Source organism: Pyxicephalus adspersus, chromosome 12, assembly GCF_032062135.1.
Source record: "Pyxicephalus adspersus chromosome 12, UCB_Pads_2.0, whole genome shotgun sequence".
NCBI classification, from domain to species: domain Eukaryota; kingdom Metazoa; phylum Chordata; class Amphibia; order Anura; family Pyxicephalidae; genus Pyxicephalus; species Pyxicephalus adspersus.
In genome coordinates, this window is record NC_092869.1 from 27,410,655 (window position 1) to 27,438,300 (window position 27,646).

Below are 27,646 nucleotides of genomic sequence, written 5' to 3' on the forward strand. Positions count from 1 at the left end.
CTATATGACCAAAATGAGATGGACACCCTTCAAGGCCAGGCCTATAACGATTTGGGTAACCAGTTTGGTGTGAAGGAACTCCAAAGTCCTCAACAGAAGCCCAGACCTCAAACCATTTTACCACCTCTGGGATGAATTGTGTCTACTCCCAGGAATTATGAAATTTCTGTACCTGATCTCACAAATGCTCCTACAGACAGAAGGGAGGGGATTGGTACAGCTGAATAATGTGAGGCACACTCCTTTTGAAGGCCATGTTTTTGGATTGGAATCTACAACAATCTGATATTGGTGTCTCTCTAACACAAAGCATAACCCGGCTGTCCCTTGGTCCCTCAAGCAGCACACACGTTAGTAGGCCTGCTCATTACCTTAAGAGAGCTGTTGAAGTGCACTATGTGGGTGAAGGTGTGCGTGGGGTGGATGTGGAACCATGGAAAACGCTCAGTATATCAACTTATTGCAACCAGTAATTAGATCAGCACGTGGAAGTCAGGCACCAAGCATTTTCTGGAGAAGTCAGCAATGGCAATCCACTTTCTTTTTATATGGTACAGGTGTCCCCTAATACCAGGATATTTTTAGTGGCAGAAATTGTACAAATCCATACATCTTAGGATTGTTTTTAGAAATCAGGGGCAGCTTGAATCATAGAAGTATTCATACAGAGAAGAATGAATGCTCAAAAGGCAGAAAACTTGACTTTGTCAGTAATAACTATGGTGATTTACAAACTCCATAATTTGACATCTTTATTTCCCAACATATTAGTAAATACACATTATAACCACACTCATCTTATTTGTGGAAAACAATATAAATCAATTATTATACCCATCCAAGAATACCTTATTAGGCTGTAGGGTGCCCCAGATATCCCATGTATGACCACACAAGCATCTATAGGACAATTGTTACATAAACATTCTCAATCACAAAGCATAGAAACAGGGGTTATAGATTTCCTAAGGCCTTGTATGCACAGGCATCAACTTGTATAAGAGTAACGTAGACAGACAGCTTTTACAAAGCATTTACAAAGCTTTCTGCAAAGTTCAGAATGTTTTACAGAAGCCTTTAGTGTCACCCTATGAATCTGCAAAAAGTAATTTTTCTAGCACTGGAAAAGAAGATTGCTAATACTTTCCTATTTGGCAGGCAACTGCAACATTCATAATCTTCCAGTACAAGGCATTCCTATACTTCTGGCTGTGTCAAATACCAATGTCCCTTCCCTTTTGCACATTGTGGTTCCATTCATCAGTTATTGGGCCTGATTTATTAAAGCTCTCCAAGGCTGGAGAGGATACACGTTTCTCGGTGAAGCTGGCCGATCCAGCAAACCTGGAATGCATCTGGTCCAGGATTCAAAACATTTGCCAGCAAATAGCAAATGACTTTGAATTAATCCTGTCCAGGTTTTCTGGATCACCAATCTTCACTGATGAAAGTGTATCATCTCCAGCCTTGGAGAGAGCTATAATAAATCAGGCCCACTATGTCAGTTCTGTGTCCTTTATGGCTAAGTGGTCAGAAGGAGGAACCACATCATGCAGAGGTGGAGGAAGTATTCCACACACTAGTAACTTTTGGATAACAGCAAAGTGCTGCTAGTTTTTTTTACATAGCAACATGGTCAATATAAAACACCCTTCATCTACAGTTTGGAAATGTAATTCAAAATGCTGACTTCCACTTTAAACCAGATTTTAGTAGGCTTTCAAAAACTTGCTAATAGACATCTTTTAAAAGCTTACTAAAGCCTGCAGTCAGTCTTTATGATACTTGTTTAACATTCCTTAACTGGCATTAAAGGGTGCTTAAAAATCTAAAGGAAAGCTGCTAAAACTTGCAAGAGTTTGTGGTTTACATTGCTCCTTTACCCATACGTACGAGGCCTATGATTTGAACTTTGGAAGCCATTAGCACCCCATTGTTAAAATTCCCTTCAGTCACATCCTACCTACATAAAATGAGTTTATTCTTCCTCTTTAAAGCAGAACCACAGTAAAATATATTAAGCTTTATTACATTTAAATAAGTCTATATTTTATCAAGCCATACTGTCTTTGAAATACTTTAGTATAAAAAAACTGCTGCTGACAGCTGTCTGGATTAAATGCACTTTCTCCTCCACTTAATTTAATGTAAAGAGATTTTACACATGTACTGGACTTTAAAAATACAGTTTCACCTTACATTGAACAGGGACTACTGCTAAAATGACTACAAGTACTAGCTGATGTCTTAAGACACAGATAAGTCAGTTGGTGTGAAAGCACCATCATTAGGTGTTCATTATTTCTCAGAAGGCTATGGTGCAGCCATGCTTTTCTTACAAATAAGGCTGCATGAGGCAAATGCCTTTTCTGTCTGGAAATATCATCCACCTGCATCTCAAATAGTAAACCATCTTCCTCTTAATGTACAAATACAGACATAAGGACCTTAAGCCAGTTTGTAGTAATAAATCCTATTGACTTATGCATTCAAAAATATATTCAGTGATGCACAGTGGCTCTGTCATTTATCCTTATAATAAAGGATTCTGCATCATACGGCACAATTGATTTGATTAAATTCATAAAAAAAGAAGTGTGCAGGAACAAACGATCAGGTTTAATTGGGGTCGGAAATGTTCTTGGTTGTTGTCAGCAACACCTTCAGGACTGCAGCTATGAAAGTGTCTGAAAGAAGAACCATCTTTGTTGCCCGTAGTAATTACTGTTATCTCCTCCTTTCTTGTATATACATGAAGCAAGATTTAAACCTGGGTCTGCAAGCTGGCAGCTGTGACATTTGCCAGAATAGTCACAATTTGTCAAAATATTGATGGATTGACATGATCCCCTGTCGGAAGTCAAAATCAGTCCATGCTATTTAGGTAAAATGCAAAGCTCACTATACCAGTCGTAATGCCAAGATAGTAATATGATTGATACTACTGCTTTCAAAACACTGTGGTGTATACAGAAACAAAGACAGGTCCACATTAATTCTCCTTCTGATTTGTTTATACAGGCAAAACAGACAGATCTTGTTTCAAACGCTTTGAATGGCTCAGAGGGTCTTTAATCTTTTAAAATAAACCTGGTGAATTTTTTTTTTAAACCAGCAACCAGGTAAGGATTAATATTTGCACAAATGGAAATAAATTGCAATCAGGATACCTGCCATTTACAAAATGCCCAGCTCCTGCCTTCGCTCTCTGTGCTCCAATCACAAATAATTGGCACAAAGCGCACTCCTTTAGCAGTAAGTGTTTTTAACAATCACAGATCTATAAAAGGAGCTTGCTGTGTGTAAGTGAGAGAGGAATCAAACAGGGCTTGAAAGGATTGCATGATTCACAAGGCTCTTTGAACATTTTAGCTATAGGCAGATTAAAAAAAATTGATGGTTTAATGTGCACTGGGCAACCTGTGCAGCTCACTCCCACCCTCTTCTAGTTACCGAATGCAAGCCAATAGCAGTGCTTTGCAAAAGCATGCACGGTTACATTTATGGCAGGTTTGATCCCTAGTTCCATTATTGTTCCTCTAACCCTTTGGGGGCTGGGGTTTATAAGCATAGATGCATCCAGCCATGTGCAATATATTGAAAACCGCAAGGAAAAAGAAAATCGGCGTGGCTGGTCAGTGAGGCATGATCACTGAACGGCGCAGCTAGCAGTGATGAAACAGTCATGTGACCAAATCAGCAAACGGATGTCTTATTTAAGATAGCTCCTTTTCTCTTTGTGAACATCTACTGAGCTTCATTTCTGCCAGCTGGATGTACCGGATTACGTTGGTATCTAGAAGAAAGAACACAGAAAAAAAAGGTAATATTAGCATGGAAATGTACTTGCAGATTTCATTTCTGGAGTCAACAAGGTACAACATGCTAAACATCTGTAGAACTTTTAACTTTATTCTTTCATAAAGAAGTAAACCTAAAGATCATAAGAGACAAACCAAGATATATTTTCAGAGCAGATATTGTAAGGTTGTATCACTCACCAGCTCTACAAATCTGTTATTAACTTTGGTAGAAAATTATCAGTACTCAAGTTCGGAGCTACATCCAACTCCTTTATCTGATTGTAAACTATCGTAAAGAGACAGAATTAGCAGGCTTCTCACATCGCTTTTAGAAAGAATGCAGATTATGAGGCCACAGAGTGTTTAAGATCATCTCAATTGTGTTTGTTATCTGGTGGTCTTAAAAATGCCAATTATAGCCACAAGAATATATTTGGCTTCCTCCTGGCCCTTCTCCTTTATCTGAGTATAAGAGTGCCGTAGGTGCAACAGCACTCCTAATAGCTTCCCTTCAACCCAGTGTGAGTGGTTGGGAGCCATGTTTTACTTGGTTGTGACACTGGTCTTTGAAGTGACATGTCTAGGGCAGCACGTTCATACATACCTGCAGTGCTATCTACAGCTCCTGCGTGCAAAGCAGCAGTTTGCTATGGAGCTGAGAGTGGCTAACTGGGTGGTTTTAAAACCCAAGTGAGAAAGGGGCCTTTTAAAGCGTACCTAAACTCAGAATTATTACTTTACATAAAAGGGTGGACAACTCTTATTTAAAGTGAAAACATTTTGTTTGTGATTTTTTTTAAGTGCAACACCCTAGGCGATCAAGAATAAATGGAAGTGCAGAGCCATCCAGGATACCTACGTCACACATCTTGGCTGCTCCTTCTACGCATGCCTGAGCATCTCCGGCATGTGCAGAAGGAGCTCTTTCATCAATAGGGAATAAATTGCTGATTTCACGCATGCGCCATGGGAACAGCAAGTTTTTTCCCAATCTACGTCACCTAATCTCGCCCCTGTGCAGAGTGACGTAGGAAGAAGAATGCGGAAAAAGAGAGGAGACAATGTCAGCGCCCAGAGGGACCCAATGGAAGAAACCTCCTGACAAATAGACTGATCTGCGGGATTGAAGGTAAGTGTGATTTTTTTGTTTTGGGTTTAATTACGCTTTAAGCATTTTGGATTAGAAGGTATAACAAGTGGTGACTGTGGTAAGTGGCAAAAGGAGACCTTAACTCACCAAAAAAAAAAAAAAAAAAGACATCACAAAAGATGCACACAAACAGTGTGCACATTAAGAAAATACTAGGTCTACTTGTTACAGGAGTACCTAATCTGGGTAGAAGTCTTAAAATAATGATAAAGCAACTATAAAAAATAAATCACATAAATCATTCAAATAGAAAAAAATGACAGCCTTGTCTGCTTGAATTCTAGCAGTTTTGTAAATGTGAATTTCTCAAAGAAAGTCTAACACTGCTTCAAAGTGAGCACACACACATACTACAGGTATATGCACATACAAATTTGCACATTTAGAACAAATAAGTCTCCATAGATTAGGCTTTAAAAATGTAAAGCACTTTTAACTTTAATACATAATTAGTTCAAATAGAAACGGTGACAGTTTAGTGTACTTTATTGTAAGTAGTTTTGCAATTGTCTATTTCTCAATTGTGCAGGAATGTCCAACACAGCCTTGTTTGCCTGCAGATTTACATTAATTTTTTAAATTCTTACACACTCCATTCTCTATTGAGAGAGAGAGAGAAAGGGTGTGCCTTCCTCCCAGTCATTCAGATATGTGTAAATTAATCCTAAATTCAATTATTTTCACCGCATAGGCTATTCATGACATAGAAGTTAATATGACTTTAGAAAAAAAAGGCTACAAGTGGTAAATTTCAACTTTTAATATGCAATAGTTCATATTCATCTGGATAACAACCAAAAACATTGTTTTAATTATTTAAGTCCTAAATCTAATAAAGAAAAAATCAGTATATATTGCTTAATGAAAACACAAAGAAAATTTCCCACTTCTGGTATTATCAGGCTGTATCCAAGCGTTATTCCAGTGGACATTAGTGAATGCAGCAAGAATGCAGCTAAATTTTTAATATAAACCAGACACCAAGCCTAGTATGTCAACATACACAAAGCGAGATTTTTTCCTCCCTTACTGACTCGGGTCACAGTACTCTCTCCCAAGCCTTGCACACAAGTGTGTGCTCAGTGGCCCAGATTCTATTTTGCATTGTGATTTCGTCTTTGTTGCATGGCCTTTATGTATATAACCTCTCCCCAGATAATAAGTGCTCACCACTGACAGACAACCCCAATACCTAAAGAAGTGGCAGAGGGGTAGGGCTGTAATTTAATGGAAATTCATTGTATCTTGGTTGATTTTTTTTTTTTAAGAATGCATGTTGCATGTTTAAATTAACATATTAGCAATGTAATTGCAATCATATTACACAATATTTGGCTCATAGCCAAAGATAACTGTAAAAATGTAATCTGCTGCATGCAAATCCAATTTTTTTGTTAAAAAAAAAAAATCAGTGCATACGCTACTAGAAGCTGATTTGTTTTCTGTGTTGGGTTGGTTTTCTGTGTTGGTTTAAGCTATGTACACACTTCCAATTATTATTGTTGGAAAACGAACGACGAACGATCCTGCACGATATCTACGAACGATCGTATAGCACCGATCCTGCTCATAGAGATAACGACACGATCGTTCGTAGATATTGTACACACAATAGATACGATCGTTTGAGCGATAGAGGAACTATGTGCACGACAGGAAGTGAACGAACGTTCGTTCATTACGCATGCTCAGACCATGGACGATCAACAAACGATCGTACACACGAACGATGGTCAACGATCGTCGTCCAATCCGATCCGCCGGTCCGGTCGTTCATTTCCAACGACTTTCCTCGTCCTCGGCGTCGTTGGTTACTTTTTTTACGAACGATTTTTGCCCAATCGTTCGTTCGTCGTTCATTTTGAACGATAAAAATTGGAAGTGTGTACGCACCTCAAGTCATCTTTACCTGGGCTACAACTTGAAAATGTTTTGTCAGTATAAACATTAACAGAGATAGTGTAAGTTTTCAGCATTAGAAATGTGTTATTTACAATAGCTGTGAACTGCAGATCTGCTGTGCCAAACATTGCAAATCAGTTCCCGGTAGAACAAACAGCTTTCATTTGAATGAACAGAGATCACAATGCACAGGGAGGGGCCAGACCTGACCATGAGGATTTTTAAGAGACTTTGCAGCACCAATCATAGCAAATATACTCTGATACTCAGTATGGGGTCTCCCGGTGATGCTGAGAGAGGGCATTAGAGTCCAAGAGTAGGAGCATTTACCCTTGTTAAAGCCAAACTATAGTTATTAGGTAGATATAAAAAAATATAGCAGTTATATGTGCATTACAAATATTTAATATAGAATATAAACTAATTTTGACTGATCAGTATCTGCTTTATGTAATCCCCTTTATAGCGCCATGAGGACTTTAGGAGGTAGCGGTAAAATTGGGGTACTGCTATGCACATGAGCATTGAAAACTTAACAATGAACATTCCGATAGATAGAGAGAGAGCTTCATTGTCCAATCACAGGCTGGGGAAATGAAGATGACCAGACTGTAGATATAAGTCAGGTCTCTACTATCAAGGCTTTGTATATTCTAGGATTAGGTGGATACAAATACGAATCCATTGGAGGGTAGAACAACTCTCTTTTTATAATTTTAGAGCATATTAGGCTTTTTGCCAGAAATTCACTTTTAAAGCTGAACTCCAGAGTAATTTAAAAACTCCCCTTGCAATGGGGCCCTGGAGAAAGCCGTTTTAAATTCCTTGTACCTTGCTCCATCTGGTTACCTCCTATTCAGGTTAGTTTTGGTGCTCTGTCAGTTGCAGGCACTCCAATGTCATTGTAAGTGAAGATGCAGAGGACCTACTCATAACCTGAAGTGTTAGAAAAAAAAATAAAAAGGAGATCAGTGCCAGCTACCCTTGGATTTGAAGATAAAGTAAGTAAAATTGCTATTTTGTGGTATCCTTTGCAAAAATATACATTTAACCCATTTAATGTAGGGGGGAACCCACTGTAAAAGTAGTTCTTAAATGCCTCAGTTTTGCAAAAGTACTTTTTATAAAATTTGTAATCAGACAGGTCTTTATTGCAAAAATAGATAAGTGATGTCCCTACTGCAAAAGAAAAAAAAACACCTTACATGTCTGTTTACCATCTACTAAATAAATAAATAACACTGAGCTGCCCAAGCACAGCTCATAAGAAACAGGCGAATACCAGGTATCTTAACATTCCCTAGGGTGGTTAGGACTAAATGAACTCATGAATGCATGAGTTACATCAACTTAGCCTGGTCAATCAATAGCCGAAGATCAGGAAACCCAGAAAAGAATGCCCACAAAAATGAACAGGAACCGTGTATTTATAAAAATTGTGATCCCTCCTGCAATATTGGACCAGCCTAGTCACAATTTTGAAACAAATATAAAGATTTAGAATTCAATCACTCATGAAGATTATTATTTATTATTAATAATAATATTAATATTATTATTAAACGCAGCTTAATGTGATCATTACCAAATAATCACCCATACTCAGGACACTATTGTTTCCAATGAGTAGCGATCAATTGGGTTTGGATTTACAGTAAAACCATCCTTTTCTTGTTAAGGGCTCATTCATATCTCCATTTTGCAAGGGCAATAAAAATCCTGCCCATGTTGGGGAATAAAGAAACTTACACCTTGGTTTTGCTGTGTGCCCTACAGACTCCAGTGTCAGGCAACATCCTAGGAACTCCAAACTGAGTGAATGAAGCCCCATTCAATCTACTGAATAACACCTAGAATGTAAGCTCTTCGGGGCAGGGTCCTGTCCTCCTCCTGTGTCACTGTCTTCATCTGTCTATCATTTACAACCCCTATGTACAGTGCTGAGCAATATGATGGCGCTTTAAAAATCCTGTTTATTATTATTAATAATAATAATATTAAGGAAAGCATTCATCGATCCTTCACTGACTTTATGGGGTTAAGTTCAATGCAGGTGATATGATTCATTGCATGGAATTTAGGCCTTGCAGGCCCTGGAATAAACTCATTTTACATGCTGACACAGGTGTGATGTCTCCTGCATATCTACAGAGCTATGCAGAAAGCCAGATACAATCCAATGCCTGTCCAGGCATAGAGAAAACCCACATGTTTATCAGCATGCATCTAACTTTTCTTAGCATCACCTATTATTCATAAAAACTCATACTTCCTTCGGCAACCTGTTGTCTTGTAATTGGTGGTAATGTGAAGGCGAGACTTTATTGTGGGCATGCTTTAGTTATTGAAATAGTATGCTGGTACCTAAATATTCCTAATTACAGGAAAAAAAAAGATTAACTGTCATAGTCTTATTATGTTCTTCTGCTTCCTGTTTTTCTCATCTCCCTCCTGGCTGCAAAGTGAAGTCTTAGTATCCAATAGAAAAGTGAGAAGAACAGGTAAGAGAAAACCACTATTAGACCATGACAGCTGTTTTCCATTTTTCTGCAATAACTTGCTTATATAGTGCAGCCTATAATAGTTTTTTTTCTTTGACAAGTTAGAATACAGCTTTATCTTTTTCCCTATTATTTATGTTATTTCACCCAAATCATTGCCCTGAAAGGGGCCTTTAAAGTTCTCACTTTAAGTAAGGTCTCTGCTAAACATAACTGCGCTCTCCTCTTTCTATTCTTTTGCATTCCAATATCTCAACAGCTACAGACTCTATAGGAGAACTGATGTCACTGGAGAAGAATGAATGGAGGAAAAAAAGGACAGCTAAATTCCAGATGTTGCAGGGCAGAGACCTTCATCTCCACAACTACGGCTCCACAACATGTCCATGTTATGTGCACTCCAGATTGCTCAGGCCACATAACTTCCCTGATATTTTCCAGTTGGTGGGGGCAGAGCTTCCTGCAGCTGCATATACAGTTTTGTTAAATGTATGTGAACATTTCTGGATTTCTGCATAAATGGATTCGAAAATCTGATTTAAAATGTATTTATATCATTTTTGTTTATTAAAGAACACAACATATTACCTATATATATTAACATATAAATAAAAAAAAAGCAAAGATCATGGATGAGAAGGATAGTAATTTTTTTTTTAAAAAAAAGTTTACTTGCAGTAAAGAGTTATTTTTTAATTAATTTTTATTCAGTGTTTTCTGTGGCTCCAGAACAAAGCTGCACAGGTTAAGTTATGAAAAGATGCTACACTTTCAGTATAGAGTCCAATGTTTGCGATTGTCTCAGGAAAAAAAAACGTAATGATAGTAAAACTGTCCCCCAATGTCGCTCATTGATCCACTCTGCTGGATCACTGAAACCACTGCTGTCTTCTTTGCTCCACAGAGTGAACAGCATTGTTTTTGCAGCACTTTTGCTTGAAATTATCACTAAAGATTGTTTCCAGAGGAAGATGATGGTTCAAGATTTTTTTTTCCCTAAAGAAGCTTTGAAAAGTATTCTTAACTTTTTGCGGTTTATAAAACACTTTCAGCTTTTGAAAAAACTTTTCTGTTAAAAAAAAAAAAAAAATGGAAAAAAAAGGATGATTCAGGACAACCCACAGAATTTCCATGAGAATGAGGTCAAGACCCCAACCTTTACCCTCCAAAAGAACAGGATTTTGAGCTAGTCTGTTAATGATTTACACATGTATTTTGGATCACTGTATTATTGGATGAGATAACTAGTCAAGGATCCTGGGATTGTACAATGAGCTATGGCTTTGCATCTCAATGTATATTATTATTAGAAAGGTAGGTTTGATACAAAAGGGACATAGCCTGCCCCAGCTGCAATAAAAACCTGGTTGCTCACATTATTTAACTTTAGTTCTGCTTTAAGAAGACAATAACGGCCCTAAATGTACAAAGTGACAGGGTCTCTTGAAGTAAGGCTTTTCTCAGTATTATAGGTTAGCTGAAGAACCGCTCCAATTTTAGAGGCCATTGATGCAGAAACTTTGACAGTTCCTAAGGGTTCACAAACTGTTTCTCACAACTGTGTTCTGTGCAGTTTTACAGCTCTCAGTACAGCAATTAACATGAAAGGTGTGCTCACTTCAGAGGATGGGAGAATTACAAGTGAAGTGAAAAGATCATCATTACCAGAATAATTATAGTAACACACTATTTTTATTGTTAGCCACTCAAAAATCCCTGTCATTCTGGTGACATACCCTCTTTAAGATGTACTTGTCTCCTATTAAAACTCATAAAAATAGCAGGAAAATAGCTTAAATACCTTTAATAAATGGATTACTTCATATGTTATTGGCATCCATGGATTAAAAACCAGCTAGGCCGGGAACTGTTTTAAGCTAGCATGCCAAGTCATTTTTCATTCTATTCCTGTAAAAGTGGAAATTCAACCAAAACTTTTGGACAGAGTGGGGACGTGAAAGACCCCCTGGTTTTCAATAAACACCACTACATAGTTTTCCTCTCATTTCTTGTTTTTCTGTTATTTTTTGTCCTGGTGGAAAAGCAAGATGTGGGGAAATGTCCTCAAAGGGGGATACAGGCAATACCAAAGGTTATTTAACCTTAAAAATGCTTTTCTGGCCTTGATGTGAAGTGGCCCTTTCATTAAAAAGAAATTATTACTGCAATAATTTATGGTAGAGGAAATAGCTGAGGTGTTGCAATGACCTCATGTTTTTTTACCTATGATATATAATTAATGGCATGATGGTGAAACTTCATTAAAATGAAAACATTTAGAGTAGATACAAACCCAAATTGCCACTTTGTTTCAACCCATGCTTCTTACTATTACCCTAAAAATAGTCAAACACCTATAAGCAGAATCTGCGTTCCCTTTCTGGCAGTTAATTGATGCCCCTACTTAACACAAACCAGGAGAGTAACCAGGTAGAAGTGTAATCTAACCCTTTACTTTTCATAAATGCAATACCATAAACATCATATATCAGATCTAGTTTAATAATATCAATATGGAAGCCCTCCCTATTTATCAAGTGTATCCCCAGTAACAAATGTTACCTGTTGGCTGTCGACTCTTGGCTTCCTTCAAGTAGTACAGTGCTTTGTCATAATCTCCCAGGTGGTAAAAGGCCACTCCAGATCTGTACAAGGCCTTGAAGTTCTCTCCTTCCTTCTTGAGGACCTTCAGGCAATATTCTTTCACCCGTTCATAGTTCACCAGCTCTGCTTGAAGAAGACATGCTGTGAGGAAAATGAGGAATGGTTACTCTCAAAAACCTTGAGAAAATTAATGACATACACACATACAATGTTGCAATTAAAATGTAACGTTTACAAGGAGTATATTCCCTCCAAAGGGATGAAGCCAGTCAAGATTCCCTAAGCCTGGAAGAAAAATGGGTGTATATCAGCTCGGAGGTAGTGAAGAAAAGTAACTTAAGCATGAGCAGCTGAGCCTAAGAACCATCAACCTACCCAGCAAATCTCCGTTTCCTGTGTGGATAAATGCGTGGTAGCCATGTCACCCCAGCCTGGCCAATCAAGAAGAATAGCCAAAGATCAAACCAAAAAGGAGATGAAGGAAGAAGATGGTGGTGAATATAAGTTAGTTCACTATTTATTAATGCTTTTTCCTGAAGAAGCATTAAATATGTGATCTGCTAAACTGGTCCATAATTTACATGTAATGGGTCATTCCCACCATATATGAAAAGTAGAAATATGCCAATTAATAATAAAACAGGAAAACATCATCCTGGCTAACACTTGTCAATCTAGTGGCCTTTTTCCCAAATTTTAACCAAAAGTTTTTTTTTAATTTTCAATAATTAAATGGCTGAAAATGGAGCACAGACTACCTCAATGCCACATGAAAAGCAACTTTTTAATGATATGTAAACTCAAACCAACATCAACCAACAAACCAACATCTTCTCTTATTTACTCCATGTGGTCTGTTTAGAATATGGTTGTAAAGTTTTTTTAGATCTATTTCATAAAGAAAAAAAAAGGTTGTTGGTCTTGTCAGAATTTGAGCTTTTCACCCAGGGACCAATCTATTGCTGGAGTGCTTTTTTGGGGGATAAATTCTAATGGGGGCATCAAAGGCCCACTGGAGCCTTGGTGGAACATGGCACAACATCATGGAGCTCTATGTAGTATTTGGAATCTACCCAATGCCAGAAGTTCTAAAGAGTGAAAAAAAAAACTGTGATGTCCACCAAACAGACCAAAAGACAAAAGACACCTGGAAGAATGGTATGTACATTTTCTATTTTATGTGTAAGTTACTTAAATGAAAAATTAGAAAGCAATAAACTGGTTTAAGAACAAAGATTGTCTCTTTGTAATATATTATTTTACTGCCCCTATTTAAATCCATTCACCAATTATTTTTGTAACTCAAAATCATAGCATTTATTTTAATTGATTTCATAACTATGGTCACAACTTTTAACTACAAAAAAAAAGAAAAATCACATGAAAGTAGATATATATATATATATATATATATATATATATATATATATATATATATATATATAGATATATAGAGCCACCATCAGCATCAGAATATACTTTATGACCCAGTCTGTTTAGATTTAATCTCTAAACCAGTTTCTATGTTTTTTCAGCTTCCAATTCTCCAAGCAGATGTCAGAGTAATCATTGTGTCTCACAAATCATAGTAAATTGTAAAGTCTGTGCTTTACTTCCCATGTTAATTTATCACTAAAATAGAAATAATGTAACGGGAGGGTTGTGCAGTGTTCTTGGTCCTATAAACCCCCCACAGATTTATGATCCACCATCTCAAAACAAATAACAGGAGGACCATGATAGAGCATGACATATACATACATTCAACACCCCATGGCTTTATACCCATACCTTCTAAACCCTCTTAAGCCTTGAGTATTGCAGCTTCAAGTGTCATCCTTAACGTTCTATAGACAGCTACTCCTTGCAGTACTCATCAACACAATTGTCAACCTTTTTCCAGCCTGTCATCCTCTATCTTTTGGACAATTAGTGGGCACTGACCAGGTTACTCATTTGCATGGGGTTGCATTGTTCCAGCAGACAATGCCGGGAATAGGCCAGGAGTTTATACAGCATAATATCCCAGGCAAGGAAAAAAAATGATATTAGACAAGCAAAATAGTTTTAAGTACAGATGACTCACAGTATAAAATCTATTACCATAATTGTACCTGCTATTCTTTTTTTTTTATCTTCTAATTTAATTGAAAATTCAGCCATTTAACTATATATTCAAGTGTACATGGGACATTGACAAGACTTCATAGTCCCTACAAGCTCATAGTCGATTATCCACAGAGAGGTCAATAGCAGACTTTTCTCCACCAGGATTCCATGCAACCCTAAGCTTTTTTGGAGGTTGCTATGGGTCCTTCAAACAATGCACCTTTTTGTCTTTCAGATAAGTAACTACCAACACATATAAAATGTTTAGCAACCCGTGAAGAGGCACTTTTTTCTATTGATCACCACTATCAGAAGAATTAGTTTCCCTGAGCACTACTGTAATATACTCTGAGATGCAAATATATTAATTATAGGCAGGGATCCCCTGAGACCCAAAAAAATATTTTGGGGGTTCCTCAAAAATTGCTGTGAAATGCATATCCTGTCTACTTTTATCACCAATAATTTATATTCCAATAAAATTTGGAGAGTCTTTCTGAGCACTGTAGTAATATTTGAGGAATAGAGATTCGAGCGAAAATTTCCTCGAACTTCTGATGGGTCCGCAAAACTTTGGCGAACCGATTTCGTGGACCCATCGGAAGGACGAGAAAATCATTACAGGAGGAGTACCGCGACTGCATTCATGAATGCAGCTGTGATAATCCTGTGCGCGATCCCCGGGGAGGCAGGAGTACCGCAGCTGAATTCATAAATGCAGCTGTGGAAAGTACTCCTCCTGTCATCACAGGAGGATTCCCACGGCTGCATTCATTCATGATGAGCACAGCCGCGAGACTCCTGTGTTCTTGGATAGAGAATCCCATACTACAGGGCTGCAAAAGTAAAAGTGCTCTTGCAGGTCCCAAAAAACTTGATCTTGGTGGCTGAATTTACATAGACCGTTCTCGCTTACATGTTCGGTAAGAGAGAACATCCCGATTCGCTGAGAGATGGAATTTTAAATATTGAGGTTGTGATTATTGTTTTTTGAGGGCCTGCAAAATAGGAATCCATAGCTAATATGCTAAGGGCCATGCTTGGCTATCCACCTTTCCTACTGCCCACGAATCATTCCTCCCACCAGTCCTCAGTTTAACATTCATCGGTGCATCTGATCAGCCATTATGATGGCGGTGGTTCTGATCTGAAAAAGAAAACAATGTTCTTCTACCAAGATAGCCACTGCCGACCCAGTGTGACATTAAGTTAAGCTACATACACACTTCCAATTATTATCGTTGGAAAACGAACGACGAACGTTCATGCACGATATATACGAACGATCGTATAGCACCGATCCTGCACATAGAGATAACGACACGATCGTTCGTAGATATTGTACACACAATAGATACGATCGTTTGAGCGATAGAGGAACTATGTGCACGACAGGAAAGTGAACGGACGTTCGTTCATCACGCATGCTCTGAACATGGACGATCAACGAACGACCGTACACACGAACGATGTTCAACGATCGTCGTCCAATCCGATCCGTCGGTCCGGTCGTTCGTTTCCAGCGACTTTCCTCGTTCGTCGGCGTCGTTGGTTACTTTTTTACGAACGATTTTTTTGCCCAATCGATCGTTCGTCGTTCGATTGGAACGATAAAAATTGGAAGTGTGTACGCACCTTAAGTTTTGCAAAAAAAAAGACGTCATCTACTATTTTTAGGGAGCAGCTCTCACAGTTTATTTTACTTTTTCATAAGTGGGGTTTAATGTTAGTGCTTCTGGAAGGGTTTAGAGCAAAATTCCTAACTTGAGTAACATATTATTTACAACCAACTTGCCATTATTTGAAATATATATAAAATAAACTGAAACAGTTAAAGTGTGACTGTGGCTAGGACAACATTGGCTGATTACCCAAATTCATAGAAAGACAATGAAAAATAAAGTGAAAGACTATGTACTCGAGTCCGTAAATATCTCCCTGTGATTAGGAACAGCACTAAAATACAGAGCTGCAGAATATCATGGAATAAACGTGTTGAAGTATAGAGAAGCAGACTGGAAAATGTTCTCTCTCCAACACCTGGCTAGGGTTTGGCACCTTATGCCTATGACTTTCCATGCTGTAGCAGTGAAAAAAAACACAATGAGCACATACTGTATAATTCATCTTTGTACTACAAAATTCTACAGGAAACTTGCCAAGTCTCCATGCCAGCACTTTTTGTGAACAAACAAAACGTAATTAACAAGAGGTGTCTGAAATCTCTAAGTCTAATGCAAAGACAGAGAGCCAAAAATAATTCCCAGACAGAAAAGTAAAGGGAGCCTTCCACCCACTACTAACCTGTGTGGTGTGCGCTTAACTTTTCTGTGTGGGTCTCTAAGAAAACTACTCTTCATTTTTATCCTTTTAGAAATGCACCGATGCAGTTACTTCAAAGCCTTTCAGAAAGACCAATGAAAAGACCAACCAGGGGAAAAATTCAACAAAATTTCAATAAAGAAGTTTTTTGTTCTAGCTTTAAATAGTGTGGGAATGGATTGATTGTATTGCTTTACAGTGAGGAATATAGTGTTAAACCACCAATATTCTCTAGGAATTAGGTAATAAAACAGCCAATGTTTTTTTTTCCAAGGACTCCATACCCTCTGGCATACAGCCTAGCCACTGACACTAAGCAGATAAATTACCATTTATTAAAAAAGGAATTATTACCACCTGGGAAAGAAGCCCTGTAAGTCATTATGTTTAACCTCAACCATACAGCAGCTTGTGAAAGGTTGCTCAACAAAAGCGTATTCATTATTTTAGAAGCACAAGAGAATAAACACTATTCATCTAAAATAAACGGACATGCCAATATTTACTTTCGATGGAAGTGAAATGTGCTTAAAAAACAGCAGGCAGAGGGCAAAGAAGTAATTTACCAGTATTGGTTGTGGTCTTCCTCTGCATCTCTATATGGAGACAGCAGTCTTGTAGAGGCAGGGCTTTACTTCCTCATGTCCACCTCCAGCAAGGCCTACAGTGAGCAACACAGCACTGACATTACCAAATTTCACTGCAAACCTTGTGAGAGATTAGCAGGGTTTAAAGCGTATCTAAACTCAATGTTTTTACTTTACATAGAAGGGTACACAACCCTTCTTTATACAATAAAAATGTTTTTTTTAATTTTTAAAAAGAGAACGAGATGCCGATCTCACACATGCGCAGGGAGATTGTCTCTTTTTTTCCCCTTAACAGTGGCTATGTCACCCGACATCAAGTGACAAAAAAAGAAGACAGGAAGAGAAGACGGAAGATGGCCACACCCGACCCTTCCTCTGCGCCGGGACGAAGAGGAATCCCAGGACATCGCAGGACCAGATCGTCGGAAGGACCAGCACCATCGAGGGACCTGCAGGATTAAAGGTAAGCGTATTTCTTTTGTTTTTAGATTAGTTCCGCTTTAAGATCTTGCACTGCAGACATACAGGTTTAAGGTACTTGTGAGCACATAGAGGTAGGACCTGTATCAACCCAATGACTGAAGGACTCCAAGGACAGCAGGGTACCGGAAGTTGCTGCAGTTATGTGCTTATGAAGTGATTATCTTTGCTTTAGCTCCAGACAGAAATTTTAGCCGCTGTAAAATTATTTCCTTCATTTGTTCCAGCATTGCATAACAAATGTTTTTGGTAGCAATGTCCATATGATGATGACAAGCTTGTCTGCCTTTCCTACTAAAAGGTAGTGTGTAGCTGTCTACAGCTTTAGTTTGTTTTCCATTCTGTATTATTCTATAATGGATTTCCCAGGTGTAATTTGGGATTGAACAAAGATAACATCATTTATAACATATTTTTCAGTGTTTTGACAGAGATTTTCCACAGTTTGTGTGGGAGATTAGCAACAAGGGGAGAGCAGAGGAAGCAAGTTTAATGCACACAGGAGTCAAGTTAAATAAAAAACAGTCCATGTCTTTGCATGTGGGTTGTTCCAAACATGGCTTAGCAGGACCCAAAACAGAAAATAAATCCTGTTCCATCTGAGCATTAGCTAAAAGAAAATAACTGATTGCTTGCTAACAGTAATCCAACTTGGTCCAAGGTGTACAAAAAAAAATTCATAGAAAATGTAGTCTTGTAGTCACTTTTTGTACTCGGGCTGGATTTTTGGATTATCTCCGACGCTGCCATACCTCACCACCAGCCAAGTACCTGCAGTGTCTCCATCAGGCATCAAAACCCTAGGTGCAGTCCCGCACCTCAGAAGTCTCAATGGAATATGAACATCTATCTAGTACTACACCCTAAGGCTGTGTGTCAGTAAAAGAGATGTTCTTTGTCTTTTTTTAACAATCATGAGTGCATATTTAGTTTAGGTGTCAACCGAGGTCAATGTATATCAATACCAATGTATGGTATTCTGCCGGTGTGACTCCCTGTACCTGTATTGTCAGAACATTCCTGCTTCAAAACCCTTAACTCCTATTAATATTCTTGTGAAATAAACACAGGAACCCATCTAATATCTAACATTTTGCTTCATTTTCCTGATAATTGAGAAAAGAATTAGACAAAGAGTTCGTTAGAATCTGTGACCTAGGGCGACCCCCCCAATACTAGCGCTTCCATATATTTATGGGTTGATAAAGCCACATACAACTGATAGCGCTAATGGCCTTGTCTCCCCACATTATTTTATCTGTTGCTATAGATAAAAGAAAAAGCAAAGCATACTGTGCAATGGCAAACATGATTCAACTAACTGAGGAATGTGAAAACACAGGTGAGACTTCCTACAAGAAAAACAATTTGTCACAGCTGTTAACTGAGCAGAAACTGTTCTCTGACAACACCTCTTCTAATACTGAACGGTGATATTTATCATCAGGGCATCCTGGGAACAGGAAATCTGAGGGATTGAGTTGCAGAACATAAAAGGCCAGGATATGCACCCTCAGGGTTGCTTCCATTTATTGTTCCAGTAGCATTAGGTATTGTACAACTACTCACAAATACAAGGAGAGCATTTAAACATAATGGAAATATATATTTCTCCATACCTTACCCTTTTCTACCTGGAGTCCTTTAATAAAGTACGTATATTGACTTTTGAAAGTTACAGGCCAAGTGAATGTAAACTTTTAGCCCCCTTACCTATGCTTACCATATCCAGGTATATCCTTATCTGAATCCAGCAGCCATGGCCCAGTTGGTGAATTCTGTTCCAAAAGTTTGCTGTGAATCACCACTGCTGTCCACATTCATCTTACCCACCCTCTAATCATTTGCATTTCTGCCCTCTATAAATTTTATAAATAAAATTTATATTTTATTGCTGCCCAAACCTCCAGTATTTACACATCTGCAGGTACAGCGAGGTCCAGGACCTAGGCACCTATTTAATGCACCTATTTTATATTCTTCACTGCACACCATCAGTAAGGGTCTTCGACCTTGATTGACTAACCTTTTATTTAGACAATGCAAATAGAAAGTCAATGCAAAAACAAAGATTTTACAAACAGCACAAATACAGTGATAAATATATAAAAAAAAATGTAACAAACAAAACATAGGGCACCCTTTCAAAGGATTAATCCAAACTGTATAGTGTAAACTAGCAATTTTGTACATTCATTCGACTCATCAGTCAGGAAAACTCTATAGTGCACAATGGAAAACGGGCTTCTTTTTTGGGTCTCTGGAAGTTGGTGAATAGAACTCTAAAAAACAAATCCAGACTTCCCAAAAGGACATCTACATAGAACAGTATGACAATAACAAGGAAAGGCTGATCTGTAGAGGATAATAAATTATATGTACATACTTACTACATCAAACTTTTACCACCCACACCAACAGGCACAGTTTACAAAAGCATTTGTCACTTTGCTGAGCTGAATAAAAACTGTTAATTTCAGTGCGTACCAATGCTGCTGCCCCTATAAATTATAAAGTTTCCTTGGCCACTCCCATGCATGAGAAAATTGAAAAAACAGACAAATACTAGCATTTTCAAGACTGTAGCCAGGATCTGTTTATAAAGCTGCACAAACATTTGAAAAGAATGCTTTATAATTATACTACCGTATATAGCTTCATAAAAATGTAGCGCTCTGCTCCAGGCTCCATATGCCTTGTGCCAAAAAATTGGATTGCATACTAAACCGTACAGGAAGGATAACTCCTGTGTATCAGTGGAAAAGTTCTAATGAAACGGTCCAACATTGGTGTTAGTGAACTATTGTTGTTAAGGGGATGGGATAAGAGAGGTGGAGGTGGAGTTACATATTCATTAATTTATTTAGAAAATGTTCATTTCTAAAGGGATAAATGAACTTTTTATCAAGACAACTTTTTATTTCAATTTCTGTGAAACTTACTGAGAGGAAAATCTATTAACAACCTGAATAAATCATGGAAAATGGATTTTACTATAAGAAAAAACTACTACAAAAAAAACTTGTTTGTGCATGATTATCACCATCTGTTTTTTTGACCACAGCAGTATTTTCCAATCTCATCCTATTTCACTATACCAACCCCAATTCATCTTTACATACAAAGGTAAACAGAAAGCAAAAAACAAATTTTTCAGGAGATCAATAATTTTAAATTGAAGAAGCTGCCTTTCCCATATCTGATGCCAAAACAAAATAATGAGTATGTTATATTTTGAACTTTTAGTTCTGTCATTGGGTGCTAAAAAAAGTTTTATAGATCAGAGTTTTTTTTTACGTTCATGGTATTATTCCAATTCATTTTACATACAGTAAATACAGTCTATAAATGTGCTTGCTAATTATTGTCAATTCTCAGATGTGCTGGAAAATGACAATTCTTCACATGATCTACATTTTCAGTATAACATATACAAACACACACAAAAAAAAAAAACTTACAGTGTTTATTACTCAGACAGGCTGAAAATACTATATAATTAAACGCCACACGCCTTTCAAGATTCATGTATCTATGCCATTCAATGAAAGGCTGCAGTGACCACTCTACAGCCAAGTATAGCCTTCAAATCTCTCTGGAGCCAACAAGGAGCAGCTGTCATTCCAAAAATAGGAAGTTGTACAAAGACTGGAGGAATCACGTTCATCTGCAACTGTATATCTCTGGCTGAAACTACCCAAGTTTTCTTCATCAGAAAAAAGCCTATCCATCCCAAGCACAAACCGCCCATTACTCTGAGCAAGTTACGTACTCATCTGCTTACAGAATAATGAGAAGAGCCTCTGGATTGCCAATTACCAGGAAAGTCTGGTGCCCAGCTGTCTGTTTGGGCATGTTGATCAGCTGCTTTTCCAGTGACAGAAGCGGGTACGCTAAGCTGTAACAATCTCATGCCCAGCAGTTGCTGCTGCAATAATGGGGACAGTTTCCAGCTGTCAATTATGCCAAAACAAGGATAAAGCATGCCAATTTATTTATATTACAGTGTCAATTTATATATTAAAGAATACAGTAGCTGGCAAAAACCAACATTTTTCGTAAGACATAAATCAAGCCATATGCATTTGTATGGATGACACACAAAGGTGTACTAATAAATATGATATACAGCTACTCGCAGGTCATTTTATAAGATACACCTGTTCAACTGCTTCGAAATGCAAATATCTAATCAACTAATCACACTGCAGTAACTCAGTTCACTTGAGGCATATAGATATGGTCATGATCTATTGCTGGTGTTCAAACTGAGCATCAGAATGAGGAAGGAAGGGTAATTTTAGGTGACTTTGAATGTCGCATTGTTGGTGCCAGGTTAGCTGGTCTGAGTATTTCGAAATCTGCTGCCATTTTCAGCCACAACCACACTGGATGGTATTCCGTTCAGCGAAGAGAAGGCACCTGAGCCTACAGTTTTCACGGGGTACCCAAAATTGAACAAGATGGATTGGATAAACATTGCTTGGTCTTAGGAGTCTCAATTTCTGCTGCACCATTTGGAGGGTAGAGTCAAAATTTGGAATCGACAACATTCTGCCTTGGCTCAATGGTCGAGGCTGGTGGTGATGTGATGATGTAGGTGATATTATTTTGGAACATTTTGGGCCTCTTAGTACCAACCGAGTATCATTTAAATGTCACAACCAACCATAGTATTGTTGCCGACCATGTCCATCCCTTTATGCCAACATTGCATCCATCTTGTAATGACTACTTCCAGCAGGATAGCATGCCATGTCACAAAGTTTAAATACCTCAAACTTGTTTTCTTCAACATGACAATGAGTTCACTGTACTCAAAAGGCCTCCATAGTCAATACATCTCAGTCCAATAGAGTGGGCCGTGGCCATCTGACAGGTGGATCATGGCTCTGTCCGGTGGAGAAGGACCTGACTTGGGGGGGGGGGGGGGGGGGGGGGGGGGGGGGGGGGGGGCGAGCCGTGGGCCACGTCTCCCAGAAACATCGCAGGCTCAGGGCGTTGGGCAGGTTGCGTCTTTGGACACAACCTGCCCACTCTCCCATCACAGGCTCAGACTTGAGATGTGGGAGTGTGCGGGTTATGGGATCATGATGTCACTCTGGGGTGGGATGGGACGGGTGTTTCTTCGCCTTCAAATGCACGGTCCGGAGTCTGTGCATTTAGTGGTCTGTGACCTGCACAATGTTGGGGACCACTGCAATAGACATCCTTTGGGATGTGGAGCAATGGGAAATTCATATCATGGATGTGCAGATGACACATTTGCAGCCAGTGCATGATACTATCATGTCAATATGAACCAAAATTCCTGAGGAATGTTTCCATGCGATTATAAATCATGGCAGTTTTTAAAAAGGAACTCTAAACTCTAAAAACAAAAAGTCAGCAGGAGATAAAACCATCCAATGGCTCTAGAGGATCACTATCTTCTAGGAAGTCCGCTGTGGAGCCAGTGGCCAACATGGCACCATCTTCTGATGTGGCACTGACAAGTCCTGGACCTGCGCACAGTAAAGTCTGTGCTAAAATCAGCAAGTGTGCTGTGCAAAAATTCACCATTTAGGAAAGTGTTTAGTTCCTCTAAAGTAAAAGGGGGTCCAACCTAGTATTGGATAAGTGTACCTAAGTGGCCAGTTAGTATATATGGTTAGTAGATACATATTACCAGTTCTCACTTGCAGTTACGTATACCCAGAATGCCACGCTCACAATTTATGCAGCTTTACCAACTCATTTAAAAGCACAAACTCATTGCCATCAATGAATTATTAGGATAAATATTAGATGAATAAGTATGAATTCAAAACAACTGCTTTATTTCCCTGCAACTAAAAAAAAATAAAATAAATAAAAACAAACTTGTGGCAAATATGTAATATACAAATATATATGTAATATATATATGTTATTTATATATGTAAATAATCTATTTTTGTCCTTCAGCGATGCACAGCAAACTATTCCCTCGTCCGAAAGTATGAGACCTCCAAAGAAGGTCTAAATGCATTCAGATGACAGTTTTCTTGTCTGTTAATCTTTGTTTATCTTTTTCTATTTCTTATACATACCCCTAAAAAAACTCTACGCATCATAACCTCTAAAAGAGATAAAAAAAAAAGATAACAAACGTTCATTGAAAAATTAAAACCAGATGAAAAGACTTGCATGTTGCATGGTGCTTCAAACAGCAAAGGCACCAGCAACCATCCTTCACCTGCCACTTGATACAGCACAGATCATCAACACTACACATGCTGACGTCACCCTTGTGTGACGCGTTTCGGAATTACGACATTCCTACGGCTTACCAGCTGTCGGATAGCTGCATATAAAGAGAAAGTAGTTCACTAAAAAGAAACTACTAAGAAAGCAAAAAGGGGTATTACCATTTTTGCAAGGGAGCTGACCACAAAATAACCAAATTTTATAAACTGTGAAGTGGACACAGAACATATGTATTGGCATTTGCCGGGCAGTGGTGGTGAATTAGGCACAGAAAGCTCACCAGCCTGATGATAATGGAAAGCATTGTAAGGGTACATCATTTGGGAAAAACAGAAATAATTAAATGCAATATCTAAAAATGGATTGAAAGACCTTACCAAGAATAATAATAATAATAATAATAAAGTAAAAATAACACATCAGTGTAATGCCTTTTATAACTGGGCCACTTTAGGATATCAAAGCACATTAGATCACTGGGCCAGTCACTCAAGCTCTCTGGAAGGCAGCTGTAAATCTGGAAAGTAATGCATTCTCTTTTGCATAATCACTGACATTCTGGGCAGATAATGTAATCATAAACTGTGATGTCAAATTTTAAGTAATCTAAATCAATAATATTTTATACGCTATAATAAGACACAGTAAACAGGACATAAATGTCTTGCTAAGTGGGTCCATTAGTAGGATCCTTACTTAAAAACGACCAAGCCCTCTTTTAGTGGTTGCTAATACCTATTGCTTTTATAAAAATGATGATGTATATTAGTTAGGATACCATAGAGAAAGGAGAAGAGAAGAAGCCAGTATGGTAATGTTACACCTATACACTTTGGCAGATTGTGTTCCTCTACCCAAGCACCAATGTAGACACAACACCGGAGGACTCTCTCTCTTCGTATACAAGGGGTGGCCAACAAAATATTTCTGTTGTCTTACCTAGAGTGATGGTTTTATTCCTTCTTTTATTTTTCACATTTGATTAGTTAAGGTACCATGCCCCAACTTTGGTAATGACAACAATTAAAGTGGGCACTTAGGGAGAACGCACAGTCTGCACAGACCATACAAATGCATAGGGCACGCTGGTATTGGCAACACTATGTGGGCGCCAAGGGAGTACATACCTTTAAGTAGACTATGCAAATGCACAGGGGCCCTTTGGAAATGACAACACTAAATTTGGGCACTAAGGGGGGCATATCATTTTGGTACACATGCTGCTACACAAAGAAACTCTAGGGATGACACCACTCTATTTGGGCACAAGGGAGGACATACTGTAGAGATGTTCAGAGACCCTCTGGACTCTCTGGACTCAAACATTATGGGCCTGATTAAAGCTCCCCAAGGCTGGAGAGAATACACTTTCATTAGTGAAGCTGGGTGATCCAGCAAACCTGGAATGGATTTCTTCATTTCAGTCACTTGCTGTTTGTTAGCAGATGTTTTCAGTCCTGGACCAGATCCATTCCACGTTTGCTGTGTCACTCAGCTTCACTAATGAAAGTGTATTTTCTCCAGTTTTGGAGAGCTTTAATAAATCAGGCCCCATGATTGCAGCAAGGGAGGCGATATTATTTACGTAAAGCATGTAGATACAGGGGAATCTCTAGCAAAGATACAACAGTATGCTTACTTACTATTTGTGCAAACCATGTAGATGGAGAGGGGATCTTTAGTAATTGCACCACTGTATGTGGGCACAAACTGAGGACATACTATTTGTGAGGACTATAAACTGCACAGGGGTATGTCATTAAAACATATCATTACCAATTCATCATAAAACCGAGTTAAATACCAGGTACAAAGAAGCCTCCCACTGTTGCACAACCCATTAAAAAGTCTTCCACTGGGGTCATTCTTCCACGCCATCCACCACAGGCTGGCATTAGCTGACCATCACATACATCCACCCCTGAGTATGGCTACACCAAAAACAAAAGCAAGGCTCAGCATTACAACTCCCCAACTTCACAGGTGTATTTGAGTCATCCCAGGGTACACACCCAACCACTATGATACAAGGTCTCTGTTGGGTGTATAAGCACCAGTAATACCAAACCATGATGGTACAAGATCTCGGTTGGGTGTAGAACCACTAAAAAACCCCAACCACTATTGTACAAGGTCTTTGTTGGGTGTAGAGGCACCAATAACACCCAACCACCATGACACAAGGTCTGTGTTGGGTGAAGAAACACGAATAACACCAAACCATCATGATACAAGTTCTTTGTTGGGTGAAGGAGCACCAATAACACCAAACTACTATGATACAAGGTCTTTGTTGGGTGAAGGCGCACCAATAACCCCCATCCACTATTGTACAAGGTGTTTGTTGGGCATAGAGGCACTAATAACACCAAACCACCATGATACAAGGCCTTTGTTGGGTGAAGGAGCACCAAACAACTATGGTACAAGGTCTCTGTTGGGTGAAGGAGCACCAATAACCCCCAACCACTATGGTACAAGGTCTCTGTTGAGTGAAGGAACACAAATAACACCAAACCACCAAGATCCAAGTTCTTTGTTGGGTAAAGGAGCACCAATAACCCCCAACCACTATGGTACAAGGTCTTTGTTGGGTGAAGGAACACCAATAACCCCCAACCACTATGGTACATGGTCTCGTTTGGGCGTAGAAGCACCAATAACACCAAACCACCATGATACAAGGTCTTTGTTGGGTGAGGGAGCACCAATAACACCATACCACCATGATACAAGGTCTTTGTTGGGTGAAGGAGCACAACAACAAACCACTATGGCACAAAGTCTATGTTGGCTGTAGAAGCTCCAATAACACCAAACCATCATGATAAAATGTCTTTGTTGGGTGAAGAAACACCAACATAGACCATAGCAGTGGTCTCCACTGCCAAAGGCAGGTCAATACAGGGGTGCCATGCCAATCAGGTAAAGTACCCATCACCCACCTGCCAGGCTATTGTAACAATCCACCTCGATGCTTTCCACCACCCTTCTCTGCTCCTCCGTTAACCTCCCTTTGTCGGGGATAGGGGGCTGCTGTTGTGTCCCGGTGGCACTGGTGTCCTGCTCCCCGGGGAGCCCCTTCAGCTCCAGCAGTGCCCGGTGGTACTTGCCGATGGCCTCCCGGTACTTCTTGTCCTTGTAGCACTGCGCCCCCTGGCACTTGAAGTCCATGGAGCGATGGATGAGCTGGCCCGGGTCCCCTCGGATGCCAGTGGTAACACTGGCCCGATCCATGTCTCTGCAGGCGGGCACCGATTACATACTCGATGGCATGAGAAGGCGATCCGAGCACTGGGGGGACCGGAGAGTAATGAGCAGATCCGTCTGCAAACAAACCAGACAGAGGCAGCAGCAACCTCCCTCCTCCCAGCCCCTTCCTGACATGTTAAAGGGACAGACAGCATCACAGCACGGCAAGATCACAGCCTCATTGTCACCACCAACAAGGAGAAACCAACATTTCCCCGATCTCCAAAATCTCCAATTTAGCACAGGCAAAAATTTGGGCAAAATTTTATTCCCTTAAAAAAAGATCTATTGGTTGAAGCAGTTTAGGTAATAGAACATGTTATTCTTCTATGCAAATAATAAATCTACCAACCCCCTAAATTGGATAATAGGTCATTTTTGTATTTATTTATATTTTATATTTTATTTTTTATATAATTTTTTAGATCTTTAGATATTTATTTGTTCATTTGGTTGAATTAGGGCTAGATATACACGTGCAAAATGTTATCGTTAGGAAACAAACTATTAACGAACAATCAACGGTTATGCACGATTATTTTGAACGATTGTATAGTGCACGATTCTGTACATGCTGTAACCAGTTCAAATATAATCCACCAATAATGTATACACACTAGATACGATTGTTTGAAGGATGCAGGAAGTGACCTGTACGGGAGAAAGTGTACCGCAGAACAATCCACAATCACTAAACACACAATA

The 27,646-nt window shown here is 38.9% G+C and overlaps 1 protein-coding gene across 1 annotated transcript; it reads right to left on the minus strand.

Moving 5' to 3' along the window:
- Positions 1–735: 735 nt before the first annotated feature.
- Positions 736–27,050, minus strand: TTC9 (tetratricopeptide repeat domain 9). The gene is made up of 3 exons (XM_072427613.1): positions 26,635–27,050; positions 11,919–12,101; positions 736–3,796 (listed from the first exon to the last, which is right to left on the minus strand). Exons 1-3 carry the CDS (start codon positions 26,924–26,926, stop codon positions 3,717–3,719), a joined length of 555 nt encoding a protein of 184 aa, XP_072283714.1. The 5' UTR covers positions 26,927–27,050; the 3' UTR covers positions 736–3,716.
- Between the last annotated feature and the right edge of the window lie 596 nt (positions 27,051–27,646).